The 20,824-nt window shown below is 40.2% G+C and overlaps 1 protein-coding gene across 1 annotated transcript in view; it reads right to left on the bottom strand.

The window, feature by feature from the left end:
• The window catches only part of EDAR (ectodysplasin A receptor), a gene marked incomplete at its 3' end in the record, with an annotated part of 60,773 nt that overhangs the window by 5,215 nt on the left and 34,734 nt on the right, over positions 1–20,824 (bottom strand). Inside the window, exons 2-9 of the mRNA XM_083855841.1 lie at positions 18,679–18,747; positions 17,850–17,972; positions 16,594–16,775; positions 11,628–11,713; positions 2,007–2,093; positions 749–877; positions 586–660; positions 209–281 (exon numbers count right to left, since the gene is read on the bottom strand). Of these exons, the coding sequence (XP_083711967.1) occupies positions 209–281; positions 586–660; positions 749–877; positions 2,007–2,093; positions 11,628–11,713; positions 16,594–16,775; positions 17,850–17,972; positions 18,679–18,747 (824 nt within the window). The remainder of the gene's footprint in view (positions 1–208; positions 282–585; positions 661–748; positions 878–2,006; positions 2,094–11,627; positions 11,714–16,593; positions 16,776–17,849; positions 17,973–18,678; positions 18,748–20,824) is intronic.

Here is a 20,824-nt window from a genome sequence, read left to right as displayed (position 1 = left end):
AGGTGTCTCTTCACAATATCTGTTATCATCTCTTAGAAACCAGAGGGGGAAAAGCCTACTAAGGCATCCAATCTTTGCCCTGCTGCAGCAATTTCCCAGCATACCCATCAAATTGGTGTTCCACTCATCCATTGTGTCCACTGATGAATGATGATCATGTGCCTGCCCCATTTCAGTGAAACTGGCAATATATTTATCTTTTACCCACCTTTTGACAGCCTTAGCTGGAGTTGCTGTAAGTTTTTCAAACTCTTCTTTCTCAGAGAATATCACAACATTATCTGTAGAACAACAATTAGAGAAGTTTAAATTGGCAATAAGTTTCCAAACCAGTGCTTTGTGTCAGGAGCTAGTTCTGCTGGCAGCCTTACTGACAAAATAAATCTCTCTGCTATAATTTTAATTGCTATCAGAGGATTAAGTGACATTCTGGAAGTACAAAAATCTAGTATAGACAATTCTTTAGTAAACTGGTGAGGATTTTATGTACTCCAAAGGAGAAACTGCAATTAAGAGAAAAGTATTAAGAATATTTAGGCCCAATGTTGTCTTGGATAGAAAAAGCAAAACTAAAAGAACTTTTACCTTGCACTTCTTTCTTCTCTTCTTGTGTGTTAGCCTGAGCTTCGACATTTTTTACTGAGTGGCTCTTGCAACAGGCTAGAATATACAAATATAACACTAATTATTCCCAGAAGCTTTCTAAAAATAGCATTTGCAACTAAAATTTTACCTGCTGAAAAATTACCTTGAGCAGATGGCTTTGTTTTTACAATGTAAAACATGATGATGAGGACAATGGCAATAGCCATTATGAAGATAGTAGACATAGCAATTATAAGAGCTGTAGCCAGATGTCCTTGTCCTGAAAGATCTGCTGGAATAAAAAAAAAAATGAAGGAGCAACTCTTAGGATCAGAGAACAGTTAAAAGTTTGCAGTCTGCTCTACATATAGTAATCCTTAAATTGATCTAATTCTTGGTTACTTGTTAAGCATTGAAAAACTTAGTGTTGCATCTCAAAAGCAAGTTACTTAAAAATTTCTCAAAATCTTGATATTTATGCATAAATCAGTTAGTAATATTCATAAAGGACATTTGATAATATGATCCACCAGATACAAAGATGTAGGAAATTGTATTTTAATAAGGGAAGCTGTACACATGCAAGAGTAGAAACTTTCGTAGCACTGCATTCTGGGAATCAGCATTGAAAAGACAAAATACAGGAAATATACAAAGGGAAGAAGAGCTAAAATGACTGTTGATTACTGTGGCTGCCTCAAAAGCTCTAAGTTAAAAGGAGGATACAATGCACACATAGAATAATGGATGTTTTTCTAACAGATGCTTAAAAAGCAGCATGGCTAGAAAGTGAATGTAAAATAAGCTACGTGAAAAGATATTCAGAAAGAAAACTTGGATGTGAAAGGCTAGAACTGAAAAGGCATGAAAAGATGCAGAAAATTATAGATATGCTAAAAGGCGTGAAAGCTTTAATTTCTCTGAAAATGTGATCTTAACAGTCATGTTTTCAGACAATACCAAGAAGAACAGCATTGTCAGTACCTCATTAACTGCACCTTTTCCGTTTTGTCTTCTCAGGTTCAAAAATTTTAAAAGCCTAATGATCGTGCTGGAGAACTGTTTATGTTAGCTCAATAAAAGACTGACCATATTTGTGCATCAAGTTATTTTCACCATTCTAAGCTGTACTTTGCTGAGGCAGAGTGCTATTTCTGTAAAGCTACAAATAATGAGCTAAATTTATTGCTGGCATCACTGGGTACAGCTCAAATCCTTTTTACGTTCAGCTGACAAACAGCGGTGTTGATTAAGTGAGAAACAAAAATGAAATCTGAATTATTTCTAACAGCAGTTTTAGAAATCTGGAAATAGTGACAGATAGTGAAAATAGTAACAGATATTTACAGTTTTGTTGTACTTTGTCAATGCCTTTTTCAAAACAAAGAGCTGCTAAATTAACCCTGTGAGTGCATTCTTACCTTTGTGAGCATGCTGGTAAGGTGAGAAAGTGCTTGTGCCAGAGGTGCTTGGAAAAATGGCTGAAATGCCAGAGTTAGTGCCTGCACCTGCAATATAAACAAAAATGCCATAAAATTCCATGGTTACTTTCTTTGTCCAGTCAAAGGAATAGGTTGGCACAAGGAAAGAGAGCCTTTACTTGGCTTGGTTGCATTCCCATTTATTAGCAAAGCACTCAAGAAGTAATTGCTCTTTGAAATGCCTCTAATCCCAAAATGTGTTACTGGTACAGTGAAAGTTGGGTTACAGACCAGCCTTTTGTACACTGTCCAGGGGGAGTGAAAGTCAAACTCCTGAACAGATATGAACTCAGAAGAAAAAGCTAACAGTTACACATAGATTCCCATGTTATAGATCTGTCCTGGATAGCAGAAAGTTTTCCAGGGTCCAGCTGATTACTCAAACAGTTTAAAACCCACTCCAAAATTTGCAACTGCAGACTGAGACTTAGATGGTAGGTTCATCAAACTAGTGCATCTCATAAGCAACCTTCACTAGCAGCATCATTGTGAAGCTGTGATGGTATGCAAACCTTCATAGATTCCACAGGAAAACCTAGCGAAGGTGACAAATAATGGTGCTCGTTGCTTTTCTGTTCCATGGAACTGTACTGTCATGAAAGGGAATTTTAGAATTTCCCGTAATGTAGCTGGGCAGTATGTTTCTTAAGAGTTCCTGTCAGTCCAAATCTATATTCTGGGGAGAGTGAAAATTCACTGAAAAATTAAATGAAGAAGTTATAGGAAAACTTCATCCTGTCAGAGGGGTGAGATTGTCCAATAGGGATTTCCAGATCTAAATTCTACAGTCAAGGTTAAAATTGGTGTCATGCACTAAGTTTTCAAAGCAGTAAACCAAGTCATAAAATAACATATTTTGACAATAGCAAACAATAGTGCATATTATTTGGAATAAAGCTGTTTACAGGAATGCTTTTATATAGGAGGGTGTTTGTATAGTATTCCAAAACAGAACAAAACTATTAGGGTTGCGAATAAACATTATCTTCCTTCTCAAATGAACTTTAATGCCATTGGTAAATGTGTAATGCAAGCAGCTACTATCAACACTGAAAATCATTTTCTGTCTTGAAGAAGGTATGAAATTCCTCCTGCTTTGTATTAGCTGTCTGAGAAAAAGTCCAGTGATAATTAAATTCAGCAGACCTAAAGACAAAAAGCTGTCCCAGTCATCTGGTAAGGTGTGCTCAGCACATGGCTCCACAAGCTGGTTTGGCAACCAGAGTAGATGAGAGCTCACTATGCCCTTCTTTTGACCAAGTAAATATTCAAAGAAGTCAAACCACCAGGTAAACTTGACAGGAAATCAAGAGGTCTGGAATGGTCTGAGAAATTTTCTATGGTTAAGAACAAAGCAGTATGAGCATTCTTCAAATGAAGAGAAATAGTTTAAAATAATAATAATAAAAAAGTCTGCATGTTGTGAATGAGAAATGTACACCTAAAGAGGCCACAAAGTATGAGTTGCAGATGTCTTCAAAATAAATTTTCTTTAATAATCATAAAACATCTTTCAAACATCATTTGCTGCAAAGAAATGGATTAACTCTTTATAATTGGTATTTTTTTTCAAACGGAATAAGGGATTTCATAAGATTTTAAATATACTAATTTGTTGATTCTGATGCATTTCATATTTTGCAAATTAAGGCTAGATTACAAAAGTCTTGCCTCTGGTCCTTTCTCTGTGACAGATTTCCTTCTAAGAAGAATTAATTATGAGCTCCCAGAAACTGCAATGCACTAAAACTATCTAGGGATCAGTAAATAAAGCTGTCATCTGCATGCAGTGGACATTAAAGACAGGTAATTTGTAAAATTTTCAGCAACTCTTCACAAAACTGGAATGAATCATCCTTGGTCATGACCTCTGCGTTTACTCATCATGGCTGGACAGCAGAGGAAATTTAGCAAATGGCCAGTGCTGTAGCCTGATACTTTCCTTCATGTTTGTGCACAACTACCAGGCTTACGCCTATTCTTGCAGCCCCCTTGGCAAATCCAATTACAGCCAATTGGAATTCTGCACAGTCCCTGCAAGCTGCAGCAAGTCAACAATGTTTTCTCTGACACTGCCTCTCAGTGAACACAGAGCAAGCTGTGCTGCTTTGTCTGCCTGATGTTTAGCTAACAAGCTTCAGCTGATCTCCACAAGTGAGTTTTAGCAAACTTGCCTCTCTTTTCCTTCCCTTGAAGCATGAGGTCATTGAAGTATTTCAGGCTAATGATCTTTCAGCCTCTTGCTATTGTTAACTGTGTTTTTCACCCATCTGTGAAAGGAAGAAGAGCCTCTCAAGGTGGGAAGTCAGGCAGCAGCAAGTAGCACAGGAAGGGTAAGGAGGAATGTCACCTCTCTTCATTGAGCATCATTGTCACATTTCACCCAGCTTCACCCCACACCAGGGCAGGGTGTGCTGCCCACACCACGCACACATGTGGACAACATCCCTCCCTCTCCTGTGCACAGCAGTGAGAGCCTCCAGCCTCAGAGCCCACGTGCAGAATGTCCTTTGCATAGGCATGGAGCCACCTCGTTTGCTCTGTAGTGCTGGCATGGCAAAATCAAGGCTGGCCCTGGAATGTTGTGGCCCTGGGTGGCAGTTAGTCATTACACATATTTTAAGTCAAAGTCTACTGTCAAAATTAATAATTTGGCACATCCATTATGAGCCAAGATTTCTCTTTAGATGTGGCTTAGAAGAAAGTGCCAGTTCATGCACCTGCACTACAAGAGGAACCAAACTGCCACCTTCTGTGGAATTTCAGTTTATTTCCCTTTTGTATGAGCAAAAAGAAACAACTCATAGCTGCTGCTTCCTGTGCATGTCCAGTTTTGCATCCCAATCACATTATTAATTCTGCTTCCAATATAGATGACACATAATCTATAAAGACTTAGTTATAGCTCAGGCAGAGACATCCTAAGGTGTTATAGCACACCATATGGAAACAACTCTATTTTTTAAATGAAGACCGATGGCTCTAATATAGCTGTTCGAAAGAGTGGTTTATATTCCTAGACACCTGTATGTAATACTGTAGGAATGTGATAAAGAAATTAGAAAAGAAGTTTATCATTCATGGTTGGTCAACTTTTGCATTATAAATGTTTTTATTAAAAAAAAATAAATTTAGTAGTAACTTTCTTGGAGTCTAAATAGAGTTTCAATTTTAAAAATGCTCCATGCCTTTTGTTTAAAAGAACTATTGAATCTGTATTCACTTTTGAATATTTGGGGATTTTAACTCAAAAGACAGCTTTAACTTAAATTACCATGCACCTGCCTTTTGTTCTTTCAGGAAACAAATGCTGGGCAATAAAATGTTTGTTGTTGTTGTTGTTTCAATGAACCTTTCTGCTTTATGTAACAGACTACTCCAGTTGTTCTTGTACCTTGAAACAGAACTTACAATGAGAAGTGATGAACAAAACTACCAGACTTGTGAGAGGAGAAGGGGGAGGGCACAGGGAAAGGAGGTTTCACCACCATGCCCCCTTGTAAGTGTTTGTGAGTGAATAAAATCTGGTGCAGTAGGAGACCATATGTGCCCCTGACATATGTTGCTGTGGGTATCAGCTTACTGGTCCATTCAAAGGATTGCTGCTCACAACTAGCAACAGAAATTTTTTGAGTCTATTTAATACTTAATAACATATTATAAAAATCCCCAAAGTCTGTACACAACAGACTATCACAGTGATCATAAATAAGACACATTTAAAAAAAATGGTGTTTATTAAAAAAACCCTGTGTATCTATTTCTTGCTCTTGAGTGCAGCTTGCTTTGTCCTGATGCATCCCTCCTCTCCCAGTCATAGTCCAGCTATGAATGGCACAGATGAGGTATGAGTGCCATCACTGAGACTCTTTTATGGGCTGAAGTAGGATAAAGCACACATGCAAATCAGTGACTACCACCCTGAAATATGGGATGAAAAATAAATTATATTGAGTTGAAATTCAAAAGTAGACAGTTTACGGCTGACAAAGTTAAAGCTGGATTTTAACTAAACCTAGCCATAAATAAAGACATAGATATGTAGAAAGCAGGAGTCAGAACTTTTAAATAATGTAAATCTGTATTCAGGTACTACATGAAAAGTTTGCTTTCAAGCTTAGGGAAACAACACTTCAAATGGAATGTCTGTGCACTTGGAAAGTCTTGGAAGCTAAAGCAGCTGTCAAAGCCAACCTGCTTTCTGAGGTGTCTACATATGACTTCAGTAACCAAACATAAACCAACTGAAAATATCACAAATCACTGATAACAAAAGATATCCTAGGCAATGGAGGATTGCCTGAGTGTTCTTTATTTTACAGAAATCTATAAGTTACCCTGATATTTTCTGGAGTCACAGGTAGATACTTCAGTTAGTGTAGGTAGCTATTACACCAGGAAGAGCATGAAGTAAACCAATTCCTGAGAATTAAACTTCTGAAAATGATGACAGGATAGTTCCCCCAAACTTTTGTTTTCAGTCTGGTTAATCTCTCTGTAAGTAACCACATCACTTTTTTTTTTTTTTTTTCCCCTGTGCTTTCTATAATGTCTATAACTATTTTATTTCTCTCTCCTTTTGTTTTGCCAGGGCAGGGAAGTGATGATGATCATAGGTCACATGGCCTTAGTCTGACAATTTATTTGCATCTGTTGAAGTTTTGTTTAGGACTTACTGGGAGCTGTAATCATTGTTCAGCACTAGGAAGTCATAGACAAACACTCCATGAACTAAGCCTCTCTCCAGGAATTCTTTGTTATCACCCCTTTCTCTGTGCAACATGAAGGGGATAATTGCTATTTAAACTTTGCTATCATGACTTTAGAGCATGATAAGGAAGAGAACAGACCTGCCTGGAGCTGGTCTCCCATTTCCCCAGTGTCCTGGTGGCCAGCCTGTTGGAATAGTGGTACAAGGCTGCAGCTCTGCAGGTTTTTCAGCTCCTGAGCCCAGTCAGAGCAATCCTGCAGAGACCTGCAGTGTCTCCCACAGGTGGGTGGTGTTCACTGTGGGAGCTGCAGCTCCAGCACCAGTGAAAACATCAAAGTCACTGGAGTGGTTTTATAGGGAAGAATTGCACCAGGACCACATAACCTCCTGAGGGATACCTGAGCTCAGCTTTCCCAGCAGCTGAAGACAGCAAAGCCCACATTTTCTTCTCAGATCCCTCCCCTTGAAGGCTGATGGCTGAAGCTGGCCAATTTTATCCTAAGGTTAGGTTCCTTTCCTAATATGGAAAAATCCTTAGGGGAGGAGAATCAGGCCATACCACCAGTGAATAATAAAGCATGGCCTTCAACATTTCTCCCAGTACACATGTGAAGAGGAAATGGGTGTTCAGAGATCAAACAACTCAAAAAAAAAAAAAAAAAAAAAAAAAAAAAAAAAAGTTTGTTAGTTTCAGATAACAAGTCTATTCGTTTGTAGGCATAATTTGAAACAGAAGGAAAAAAGGTCCTGATGTTTATTGTATTACAAAAGGGTAAAGCTGACAAGGAATGGAAATTAGTGATACCACAAAGAATGGAAAGTTAAAATAAAAATATCTGAAATAATTATTTTAACTAATACAGTGGCTTTGTTTAAGTTTGTTTGTGTTAAGCCCTTCAATTAAGGGGGCTGAGTTCTGACTCTTCAGTACACAGATTTGGATGTGCCCTCCTGATTGCACCTCATCACAGAAAACCATCAATTGTTAGTCAATTGTTCCACCTCATCTGTTTAGTTCTTTTTGAAGTTCTAATGATACAATAATAAAAAATGATCATTTTTATTTCTAGATGTAATTTTCTCTCTATTATTTAAAAAATAGCCTGACCACATAATTTTTTCTTTATCAATATTTTTCTTCATTTAAAAAAAAAATTCTCAAGCTATCACTGGCAGATGTGAGACCTAAAAACTTACACAGGTTGGTTATTGTATCTGTTTGCACACATAAATCCAGCAAAAAAAGATGAAATAAGATAATATGAAGTATTGTATGCACATGCACACTTATGAATATATACAGTAGATTAAAAAGAAAATCTGCAATCAGTTGCTGAAGTTCTCTAGACCAATAATCTGTGAGTGGAAAAGGATTTGCATATTTGATGTAATTGTGTAAATTCATCTTCAAAGTAATTGTTCCTAAAGTTATTGTAGCAGGATTTGATTTTGTTTCCCTCCAACATTTATGAATTGGAGTGGCAAATTTCAAAGTTTGAAGAGAAAGAGAGAGTTAATGTACATAAACTAATTGACAGTTTCAGCGGCTAAAAGACAAAATCTCTTCCAGCAGTAACTGTACTCTCTGCCAGAGAAACTCCATATATGGCTAAATCTTCTGTCTTTTGCATATATTTTTACACTGGATAAAAGAAAAAGAAAACAACAAAAACACCCTGCATAGTCAGAGGCCTGAAGTGACTCCAGTTTCAGAGGTGAAAATTCAGCACCATTAACTGTGGGAAGCCACATCTTAGAGTGGTTTGGTGTTCATTACCTTAATGGTTTGATTAACATGGAAAACTTGCCTCCCCTCCCTTTTGCAGTGCTGTTGTTTATCACAGAGCTATCAGATCCCCATTTAGTGCCGCAAGGGGCATTGATAGCTCGTGATCCGCCTCAAGCACAGCTGAAATTCTCACACCTTTGGCCTTTCCCGCTGTGCTCCTCTGTGCTCAGCACAGAAGCTCCTGCACAAGAGACTGAGGGAGCTGCATGTTGAGAGGCCAGAAATCTTCCATAGCTGTTTCACAGTGCACAAGATGGGGCAAACTGTAGCCTTTATGGTGATGTTCACCTTTTTCACAGTAAGAAAATGCTTTCCTGCCAGACAACACACGTTGTTATGCTCATGTATGCACAGCCCTTTCCCCCTGTGTGCCCACTGCCCACAAGCTGCCACTGAAGCCTATTATTCCTCTCAGGCTGCAGAACTTTGCTCCCATCCTTCAGACCAGTGAGAATTTCAGCACCATAAACAGGTGTGTGATAAATCTGGTATAAAAATTCGTAAATAAAATAATAATCAAATGTATAATATAATGGTGTTAATAAACTGTAAAAACCTAGCAGGTAGAAATCTGTACCTAGCCAAGTCTCCGCGGCTCCAGCTGTGAAACAAAAAGCAGGACAAGGACCATCAGACCAAACAAAGACGCTAGTCAGCCCCGATAAGAATCACATCCCGTCCGATGCAAGGAGAATTCCTTCTTGAACGGTGAAGCAGAATTCCCAACAACGAAAAATTCCCTGGCACAATATGCACACCAGAATCAACATAAGACTGGCTGGCTCAATTCGCATAAGAAAAAGACCTTCCCGGAACAGATCCACGGGACTCGGCAAATCTGAGAAGGCCATCTAGAAGAAATTTGGACTATTTGGTCCATCCTGGACACCTGTACTGCCTCAGGACAAAAAAACCCTATAAAACAGCAAACTGAGAATCGTTCGGGGTGGATTTGGGTGACCTGTACCTTGGTGTGCAGACCCCTCATCCACCCGGCGCGGCGCTGCAGATATCCTATTTTGTGGTTTTCTCTGTTTGTCGGTGATTGGGATTGTTTGATTAATAAACTGTTTCTTTATTAATCTGGATTTTGCCCTTGCGTTTATAACAGGTGACATGTTTGCCTCAATTAAACCTCTGGGCTCTGTGAATGATCTCCCTTTCCTCCCCCTCTTTTCCTTGTTATTTTGTGCTAATTATGTCTCAAGTCCTTTGAGAGGGCAAAAGACCCAACAAGGTGACACAGGCATATCAGGGAATTCCTTTCTCACTTCCAGTCCTTTTTATACTAATATTTCCAGATGTTAGGGCATGGGGTGTTTATCTTCTGTCCTTGGCCATTTCAAGTTTTATTGACTGCATATGAGCTGAAAGATATTTGCTTACCCTTTGATCAAACCCAAATACTTTTCTGCCAGATGAAATGTGTCATCAGACAAATTGCCTGAGCAAGTTTCCATGCAGGGGCACATACCCCTGGACTTGGCCATCTGTAACACATAGTCCAGGCACTTCCCCAGCAAGGAATGTTTACAGCTAAGGAGAGCACCACTGTTCTCCTATCCTGTCTCAGCCCTAATGAAGGCCTGAAACAGGATTTATCTGCCCTCATTTTTCTGTATAAAGTTGTAAACTCAGAGCTTGTTACTCCAAGCTTCCTATTTTTAAGTAATTTGCCATTCTCATTTCCTTGTGACCTGCTGGGTCACCTTTCTCCAGTGGTGTGCTACAGCAGGAGAGTTTGAAGAATTAGGAGCTCTGGGGGAGAGGCAACACTGTAGTGTGGGGTTTAGGCTCCTGAATGCTGTTATTTGCTATTCTGAAGTCTCAACAAAGGAACAGAAGATTCCTATGGCCACCTGAAGTTTTCATACTAAGTTCTCCATCCTGACAGCCAGTTAATAAGCAGAGGTTGTTCTTCACAAAGAAACAATTTCTACCAAAAAGCTGGTATTATCCTTCATGTGACAGAAACTTCATCTTCTTGTTAAGGTTATGTGCTTGGAGCACAGCACTTAGATGAGTTTGGAATTTGCGAACTTTAAAAAATTCCACAGTTGTTCAACACTAACACATCACCTCTTTTTTGCTCTGACTGGTATAATCTAATGACAGTGAAATGCGTGAAAAAGATCATCTGTTAATACCAGATTTTACACTGCCTTCCACAGCAACAAGGAGCATTTCAAGGGGTTCCTGCAGCAAGGCTGATTTTCCAGCTGGAGTACAAATTAAGGCCTATGAATTGGGGTACTGCCATTCCAAATGGGGTCTGGAGATTTAGTTATCATGAACCAAATTACCTGAGCTTATTGGTTTGAGACTTGGATTTTGAGACACTTTCTTGCTTTTTGAATACTTGTAATCAAATGGTGGGTTTCATGGACTTAATTAAAATGGAGTGCTGGTGTGAGCTGTCCCTCCTCCCCACGGCATGAGGATGGATAAGCCATTGCATGTACATGGTATGCAAACGAACCTCTCGGTGCCTCTAGGGTGTCACACACACATTCATACACGATTTCTTCAATTAGCAAACTACAGACCCTTTTGTCAATGAAATCTACAGAACTAATTATTTTATCAGTGCTGATCCCGAGGCATCAATGTCAACCCTTGAATCACTTTGCAGCCAAAGGATATGAAAAGGTGTGATGCCCTTGTACTCCTACAAATTACAAATCTACAAATTGTGCCATGTTTTCTTCACAGGTGAACGAACTACGAAGTTCACTCAGTTAAAAAAAAATACACAGACATGGGATTTCCTGAACCTACTGGTCAAGCCACCCTAATAAGTCCTGCATGGGATATCTTAACAGATAAAAGCTGGAGAACAAATGAGCAATAGTAGATCCTAAAATCAAAGATTCTGATTTTTCCTCAAATGAGAAGCATTCCCTCCCTTTGTTGGCAAGGCTAGCTGGAAGGAGAAATTGCTTAACTGGAGCTGGGTTTATTGTTTGAACATAATTATCATCACTGAAAGATTTCATGTTGAGCTTCCGGATGATTTTAAGTCAAAACCAGATGAAATGCATGGAAACATCAGAACACTTACATTCCTTGGTGTTGGGAGGCGCCAGCAGGCACGAGTAGCAAACCATCCCGTAGATGTTCCGGGGTCTGTTTTCTAGCATGTAGTAACTGTAGTGAAGGGCAAGAAGAGGCAAAACAGTGCAAATTAATATGATATGACTGAACATTGTTCAGCAGCAACCAATTATACGGAGATAAAATCATTTAAAAAAAAACTTTCATAAGTAATTTGAGGCAAAGATTATTCTTTCTTTTTTTTTCAAATTGCCTAAATAGAGACTATGTTTCTCTTCTTCCTTTCCTCCTAAAATGCAATTAATCAAACATCTAGACATGACAAGAAGCAGTAACATCGCCTAAAACAACATTAGTCTCCCTGCTGAGTTCAAGCTGCAGTTTACAGCATGCCCTGAAATAAGATTTTTCAAAATAAGAGAATGAAGTTTTTTGAACCAGTAATCTTTCAAGCAAGACCACCAGTTGGATATGGTTGGCTAATTTCACGCACAAACATTTTAAGAATAATCTCTGTAATCTTAGAACAAAATCTGAGCTAGATCATAATAAAAATACAGGAAAACACCACCCTCACAGGACAAGGCAGATTAGGTTTTACAGGTTTGGTTTTTTATTTCCTTGCTGTATTGTTTATAAATCAGTCCTTGATAGTGGAATTACAGTGTGAAGGAAAGGTTTTCATAATTTGAACTTCTAGGCTGCTAACAAAATTAGTGTTGAAATAAGATAATTGGCTACTCAAAAGTTGGATCCACATGCACTCTAATGAGTAATTGCATCAGAATCATACATATGTTGATGTAACATCATACTGTTGATGTTACGGATATGTCTTTACAAATCACTTGTAAATCACTACATATTTTAATGAAGAGATGAATAAATTCATAATCTATTTTGTGTAGACAGGAACTCAACACTACAAACATTTTATGCAACTGGGGATCTGTTTCCCGCTCTTATGTACCTGCCTATGCACATGAAGTATGGGGGTTTTTTTGGAAAATGCATGCATTGTCAGGAAATCACTGCTGAAACAATCCATCAAAATCAGTTGGTGTATTAATGAATAGCAAAAAAGGGATATAATTCTAGGAAATGGAATATACAGAGATGCAAAGAGGAGACAGGGAGCGGAGGAAACTCAGAGAGTAGGGGAACTACACATGGTTCCTCATTTCTTTCTTACTGGTTTTAAAAGTATCACCCTCACTTCTTCCTTCAAATATCTCTTGTGCCCCGTGTGCCACTCTACCATTCTCTCAGGAGCAAAACTTCATCTTTCCTCTCTCATGGGCGAACATAATTTTAGGTTGTAAACCAGTTAATAAATACACAGGAAAAGGCTGCCAAACCACAAAACAGAAGATTTGAAACCCAAAGATACACATAAATCTATGAAGAAAAATACAGGACAGTTAGGATCCACAGTCTAATAGCTGTGTTGGTTTAGGAAAGACAAACAATCCTTCTGACACTTAATTAAATCAAGCTGGTGGAATAATTCTTGGTTTTCACTACAATGCAGAATGGTGGAAGACAAGTAAAGAAAACTGAAGAGGATGCTCATGGCAGGCAACAATTCACTCACATGAGTAGGAAATGCTACAATTGCTAAGTATTAATAACTCACCCCCACAAATTATTTGTGACAGATTTATGTTTCTGGTTACTTTCCAATGCACCAGATATTAAAGGCAATGTTGGAAACATGCGATAGCTTTATATCACCAACTATGGAGAGGTGACCCACTAATGACAAAATTAATTTTCACAGTATTGCTCTTCCACTATGATATTTAGTGTTTCTTTCCTTGGCACCTCCCAGGCTCAGGTTTGGAGGGGCTACAGGCAAAATCCAAGAATAGAGGCTAGACTGAAAAATAGACTTGTTTTCTTGCTTAACACCATAGGGACTTATCTTGGGCTAACCTTGGTGGTGTCATTCCAGACTCAGGGACTTGGATCTGGGTTAGACCTGTGCTCCCACAGGAACAGGGAGCCTGGGACTGGGGCAGGAGATGGAGAGGGGTGGATGCTGTTCTCAGCAGGGGACAGTCTGCAGAGAGACAGCAAGGAGGAATATCCATGGTGGAGGCATCTGCTGCCTTATCCAGAACAGCAAGGCAAGGGTGAGACTTAGGTTCATTAAAAATTCACTGGCTAAACCTTTTCATGCAGAAAACAGAGGAGCATTCCCTCCTTCTCTTAAAACCTCTCAGAGGACTGATCCTGCATTTGCTGTAGCCATGGTCAAACACATGAAATGGGGAAGTGTCAGTAGCAGAGGCATTTCTGACTGCATTTAAAAAGAAAATGATTCCATTGAAATTCTATCTTGCGAGGCGGCTGGAGACTTACCTCAAGCTGCAAATAGGTGCTGGGACACCTATTTGACTTGACTAAAAAGTCAAGTATTGTTTATACTTGACTTTTTCTTACTCCTCATGGCCACTACTGAATGAAGATGACCAGGCTAGAGAGACCTTTGCTCTGACCAGCCATTGCTGCTCATAGTTGGCTGTGGCCTCAGTGACACTCCAGGAACACCTAATGGATCATCCCACTGAGGGAAATAGTCTGAGTCACACCTAATTTCCACATTCTTAACCTGTCCTATTTGGCATGATGGAAGCATTTCGGGGTGGGGAGCAGAAAGCCTGAGTGTCCCAGGAGGTTAGTCTAGGTGCCTCTAGAGTTCACTGGCAACTGGACTTTGGTTTTGAGGATCACAGGTTTGGAACTAAGCCTTTAAAATCTTCCCTGTCTTGCACACTTCTTGTGAGTGTGACAGTGTTATTTTATATGAGAGGGAACACAAAGAAGCAGTGGATGACCTCTCCTCTTGTACCAAAGGTCTTCTTCCCTGAAACTGGTCATCAGTACTAGTGGGAAAAAAAAAAAAAAAAAAAAAAAAAAAAAGAAAATAAAAGGAAAAATATATTATTATCCAGCACTTATTTTAGGATAAAGTACAGAGGATGGCTCTTGTAACCACTGGAAAAGACTGCCAGTTCAGTGGTATTTTGCCTGAAAACATTCATACAGAATGTGCCATATGCTCATCTTTTCCTCAGGCTTCTTTACTGAGCTAGTGAAAAATAGCAAAGAGATGAGATGTCCCTAAGTGCAAAGAGCAGCATGTGGGCTGTTACCTCAGGCAGGTCTGCAGTGTGGTATGGAAGCAGTCCTCTGAAAATGGAAACCTTGCTTTTATCCCTCACATGCACTCAGGGGCTCTCTGAGGTTTACTGCCCAGGCAAGGGAGCACCCTGCCAGCTGCCACTTACCCTGGTACCTGGCTGTCCCTGTGGCACAGGGGACAAAAAGGAGAATCAGCTACTCACCAGCTCTCTGCTCTGACACACAAGCTCTGCATTTCCCCCACCAGCACACAGGAGCAAACTCCGAGCACTCTAAGTAGCACGAGGAGTCAGGGCAACTTCAGAGCTTGTTTTAGCTCATATTTAGTTTATCTTGAGAATTCCATCTATTCAAGCTTGGAGTAAGAGAGGGTGTTTCTCCTCAACTGCTGGCTTTGCCAAACAATCCCAGGACCTGAGCGTTGTAGGAGGAGCGGCACACAGCCAGATTCTGGCAGACCAGTTTCTGCTACAGGCTACACCTGTGCAAACACGATGTTTTGAGATTTCTCCCCAAGCACCAGCTGTGCAAGCTGATTATTTTCAGCCAGCACCCTGCTCCCACCTGGGTGACCTCATTAGTCCTTACAAAAATTGCAAAACAGCAACTGTGACCACTATTTAAGTTTCTTGCCCTTTATGATCTATGAGGGGAAGTCAAGAGGGAGCTTTTTTCAGGTCATGTCATCAGTCTGTTTGGCTGGCAGCTAGACACATCCTTCATTTTATTTGTAAACTGTGAAAATTTCACACAGGCTCACTGATAAAATAAACCTGCAAGCTTGCAGGGCCTCTTTAACAGGGCTTCCTGAGCTAAAGGGAGTGTGGGTTATACAGCATCAGCAAACAGCACAAAAGCCAAATGTCAGAAGGAATTACTCTCTAAACCAAAGAGAAGTAGTGGCAGAAACTGAAAAAGTATGTAAGGTGAGGTTGTATTTTAGAGTATTTACTCACCCTACAGAAAGATATCAAGAGTCCAAATATATGCTTGGGTTTGCAGGCCTTCTGATGTAATATTGTCAAGGATACACATATCCAATGTAGTAATTTCCTTCTCACTATTATTATCAGAATCATACCGAGTGTAAGAGACCACTACAGAGTTAATAAACAGCACCTATTTTAAGCCCCTTCAGCTAGCCCTGAAACTTGTTTTGACTCTGAACAATACTACACATACTACATTAACAGCTCCTTAGGCTGCATTCTGTTGTGTAGAAAGGACCCCAGAGACTAAAATGCCTTGGTAAATCTTACTGAACAGCTATGTTAGTTAATACTGTCAACTACTGATGAATGTGCCAGCTGTTCACATCTGGAGAGGAGATATTTTATGCCCCTAAACATGCTGTAGTGCCAACATAGACCCTACAGGGTATTTAAGGTGCTGTCATGCAGCTCATAAGTAGGAAGCAGGACTTAGAAGGTGGCCCTCTGAAGCTACAGCTGGAGGCCAAGCTGGATTTCTTCGGGTATTTAAAATGGCACTGCACACCTGTGCTTAATCCCTTTCCATTTCTAGTAAGAGAAAAAGTTTTCTAGTTGTTCCAAACAGCTATTTCTTTAGTGGGAATTCAGTATGATTAAAAACATCTTCTTTATGGTCCCTTCCAGGCCAGGCTATTTTATGATTCTGTGTTTATTAAACTCACCAATGCCTTTGAAACATTTAAATGCACTGTTTTAGCAGAGATGAAAAAGCATAATTTACCAGTATCGCACCTACAGTCAGCTTTGACATGGAGAGGCTGTCAGAGATTTTGACATTAGAAAAGTATGTCCCAGTGCCTCGGGTAAAGCAACGGTGCATGGATAAGTCCTTACCCTGGGAGACAAGGACCACACTCTGCATCGTTCTCCTGGTCCCCAGGTGTCATGACTGTGGCTCGAAAAAACCCCTCGCAGTCCTTGTGCCGTCTGCATATCTGGTAACCTCCTTTGGAAAACTTCTCTGAAGGGCAGGGGATGCAGCCGTAGTCCTCATCTTTGGTGCCATATCCACATGTCTGCAACAACACACAGTCACTCAAAAGCAGTCTGGTGCTGCACACCAACTTCCAGCAAAAGAGAATGTTCACAGCTTGCCCCATTGGCTTTGCAGCACAAAGGGAGAGGAGTTGGCCTGTTAGTGTCTATCCCAAAAAGACCATGCAGGGATATAAGGATGCAGCACGCTGTGTGCTGGAGAGGGAGAGGGGGAACTGGAACATCATACTGCTTGTAAGTGGCCCCCCACACTACTTCTATCATAGTCCAGCAAATTGTGGAAGTGAATTTCAGCTGTTGCTTGGATAGAAAGTGAACAAAAAATGGAAGAGTAGAGAAGACTCCTACAAGAGAAACACAGCTGCAGCAGGGCTATCAGCAGTTTCAGGACAGGAGAACCCAGAGGGAACAGCCCAAAAGGCAATGTTTGGGTAAGATTTTGTAACCTCTGAACTCACATGTCCCAGCTGAACATTACGTTTAGATTAAATAAAACTAAACCAAACTGGTTTCTACCCAAACATACTTGTTTGGGACTACCAACTGTGTGAAATGCTTGCAATAGGATGTTTATCCCATTTAAACCAAACAGGATTTCAGTAATTTATTTTTTTTAATAAGCAACAATTATCTGCTGTAAATCAAATGGTAACTTAGGAACCATAATTTAAAATACTGCAGAAATATCCAAGTTCCTCTAGTGCCAAAATATCTTAGTGGGAGAGCAATATTAACTTGTCAGTGTGAGGGGCCAGCAAGCAGACCAATTTATCACTCTGTTTTGGAATGTCATCATCAGATTCTAAATAACTACTGAGATGAGAACAGACTGGCAGAGACTGTGCATGGAACTTCTACCTTTCAATTTTTACAGTATCCTTTTTAACAGGCTGCTCCTGGGACGTGGATTGCTGGCGTGCATGCAAGATTCCTCACTCCCATGGCACACTTGGAGGTGTGAGTGCTCCTGTTTAGGCATCCATAACCTTCTCTGTTTCCTTTCCTACCCATTACTTCCATATAACAAAGCATTTGGGGTTTTTGCATTCGGTGCTTGATATGTTCCCCCCAGCGGCAGCAGAAGATGAAATTACCATGTAAGGTTCTTCTCCCGGCTCGCACTTGGGGCAGTCATGGCACATGCCCGTGGTCTGGTTGTAGTACTCGTTCTCACCGCAGTTGGAGTATTCGGCATTGGCAGAGTATACCAGGGAGACCTGTCACCAGAGAGCATTCCAGAGCACTGTCACTTCCACTGCCATCGCCCTCCATGCCTCACCCCCTCCCCTTGCACAGCTGCCGTGGCTCAACAGGCAGCAGGGCCAGCACTGCAGTGTGAAGCACTCCTAAAGCTCAGAGGCAGAAGTGGTGACACTATTTAAATGAAAGCAGATGCAGGTTTCAGCAACCTGGTACTTCCAAGAGTTTCTCAGAGACTGACATTCATGCTTGTTGGTGCTGCCACTCCTTAAAACACTGAAGGCTGTGGTTCCTGACCTGTTAACTCACATGCTCTCCTGCGCATGCAAATGCCCGAGTTCACACCCTCATCACTCCCAGCTCTAATGAGCCTTTCTAAATGTGACTGCAAGAGACAACTATAACAGCCACAGATTATGCACTGCCTCAGGTCTCAACTACAATAGGGCTGTGCTTCATGTGACACCCAGGCTAATGTGCTCCTCCAGTACCTTCTGTCTGTGCTCCATCCTGAGTCCTTCCCTTTCCTCCATAGCAGCTACAGTTTAAACAGCACATTCTCAGGTGTTTCATGGAATGAAAATGATCACTGCATTGAGGTTCACTCCCTATGCCATATGTAGCTCTGCCACAATTCACAGGTGGTCATGAATACATGAATAACCCAAGGAGAACCTTGTTATCTTTCATGCTAGAGAGACATGTACACACAGAAATACCTACCATCAGGAAAGGGAACACGTGAGTCCATTTACGTTCACCCAGGTGAGCCATGCTCTCTTGATATTTTACCTGAAAAGATAGAATTGGTGATTGTTTATGAACATGAGTAAATATTTGTGTGTGTTGCCAAAATAAGAACAGAAGGGCTCATAAGCAGAACAAAGGTTACATGGGAGCAATGCCCAGAGGTCTAAACAAAGAGAGGGGGAGATGTGCACGTGCAGTCGTGCACACACACAGACACCACACACCTTTACCACACATCTCTTTCCTCTCTTTGAGAAGATAATGGCAGGAGGGAATCCAGTCTTGCCATATTTACAAAAATCTGTGAAAGATGAGGAAGCAAGTCTGAATTCTGCCACCTCTTGGCTTGCTGAGAAATCCTCCCGTGTGGAATGGAGGGCTGCGTCTTGACCACTAAATGAAGGAGGGCTGGGGATCAGTAGCCTGGCTTGTGTCCACACCAATTAGTGTTTGACCACAGCACATCAGGTTTGTCTGGTAAAGATCTGTGTGGAGCAGCCAAAGCAGAGCCAGAGAGTGAACCAATGGCAAGCAGTGTGGGCAGTCAGAACACCAGGGCTGCACCTTCCTTGCTGGCTCCCGTGGACACACTGAGAAAGTCAAGAACTGCTTTCCCTTCTTTGGGAAGCATCAGCTGCTTTTTGTTCTTGATAAGCAAACTGCAGATTTAAGAAGTTAAACCCAAAGAAGGAGCCAAACCTTATACCCAAAAAGCCATTAAAACAGTTGGGAAAAAGAAAGGCTGAAATCAATGTTACAAACACATATGCTAATTTATTCAGTTTCTTAAAATGATTAATTCTGAAGGAGAGCTAATGTTCCATGTTCAAGTACTGGATTTCTTTCTAAGGTGAAAAAAGAGACAGGAAAAGGAGGCACAAATTGGGGCTTTTTTAGCTTGATACAACCTATTTACTTATATTGTTATAGCACATAATGCCCTGGGGGTTTTAGAGCTTCAAATTGCAAAATGTTTAAGATACAGTTGCAACATTTTAGTCCTAGCAGATGTAGACTACTCTTTCAATTTTCCATGTCTCACCTACTGGGAGACTTTTACCGTCCCAGAAGAATACAATTACTGCTTTGTGCTACATTCGAGCATACAACTTACATGAGAGCAGCGCTCTAGTATTTGAGATAGCTGCTAACATTTACATTTTTAAACACTAAGTAGATTAAGTAAAGATGATATCACTCCAGCATCAAGCTGTGAACTTGCTTTATATGTTCCTTCCAGCAATTGGGCTAGCTGAGACAGGTAGCTGGGTGGGTGGGTGGACAGCCTGAGTTATGAGTATATTCGTTTGTGCAGGAAATTACACTTTGAAACCTAGAAACAAAAGAGAATCAGAGATAAATTGTCCTAATTCTGAAGGTAAGAGATGGAAAATAGTAATTCCATTGTATAAAGTGTCAAAAATGAAGTTGGAGGAAGGCTTTGTCTGTGGCAGTGCAGTTGCCTGGAAAAGTTCCAAGTATATTGTATTAATGCATACGTATGTTAAACTGTACCCTAACTAGAAAAGAGTTTGTTAGACCTTAGATATTAATGTTATTAAGGCCCCACTGATGCTGCTAAATTATCACATTTATTATAAATCTGGTCTGAGGCTGCTCAGAACCAAAACTTTCACCAGTAAATCTTGAATCTGTAACTTTACAGTAAGAGAATATGTTACAGCAAAACCACGCTTCAGTTGCTTTCAAGCCACCCACCCAGATGTTCACTGTTTGAGGCACTTTCATGCAATCATAGCCAGATTTGACAAATAGAAACGAAGAAGTATAGCCCACTAATGTTCAATACAATCATTTAGCATTTATTTACATAAAAGGTTGAAAGTGTCAAAGTTATACATAAATAAATAAAATATTTTTCTCTTTCTTAATATAAATATGCATGTGGGTATGTTTTGTATGTAAACATATTTTTTCCCCTGCATTCCTTAATTTTATGCAGCAATATGTCAAGCATATGGGAAATACTTCTTTTAACTGGAAAAAGCCATTTCAAAGTGCTAGATTAGAACTGTAGGGAAGACTTCCCACAAACTGCAACATCAAAAAAGTTAAATTTTGATATTCATCCTCCTATTCAAGTACACTGCCATAAATT

Source organism: Zosterops lateralis (assembly GCF_965231275.1).
Source record: "Zosterops lateralis genome assembly, chromosome: 2".
Classification (NCBI taxonomy): domain Eukaryota; kingdom Metazoa; phylum Chordata; class Aves; order Passeriformes; family Zosteropidae; genus Zosterops; species Zosterops lateralis.
This window is presented reverse-complemented; position numbering and strand designations above follow the sequence as displayed.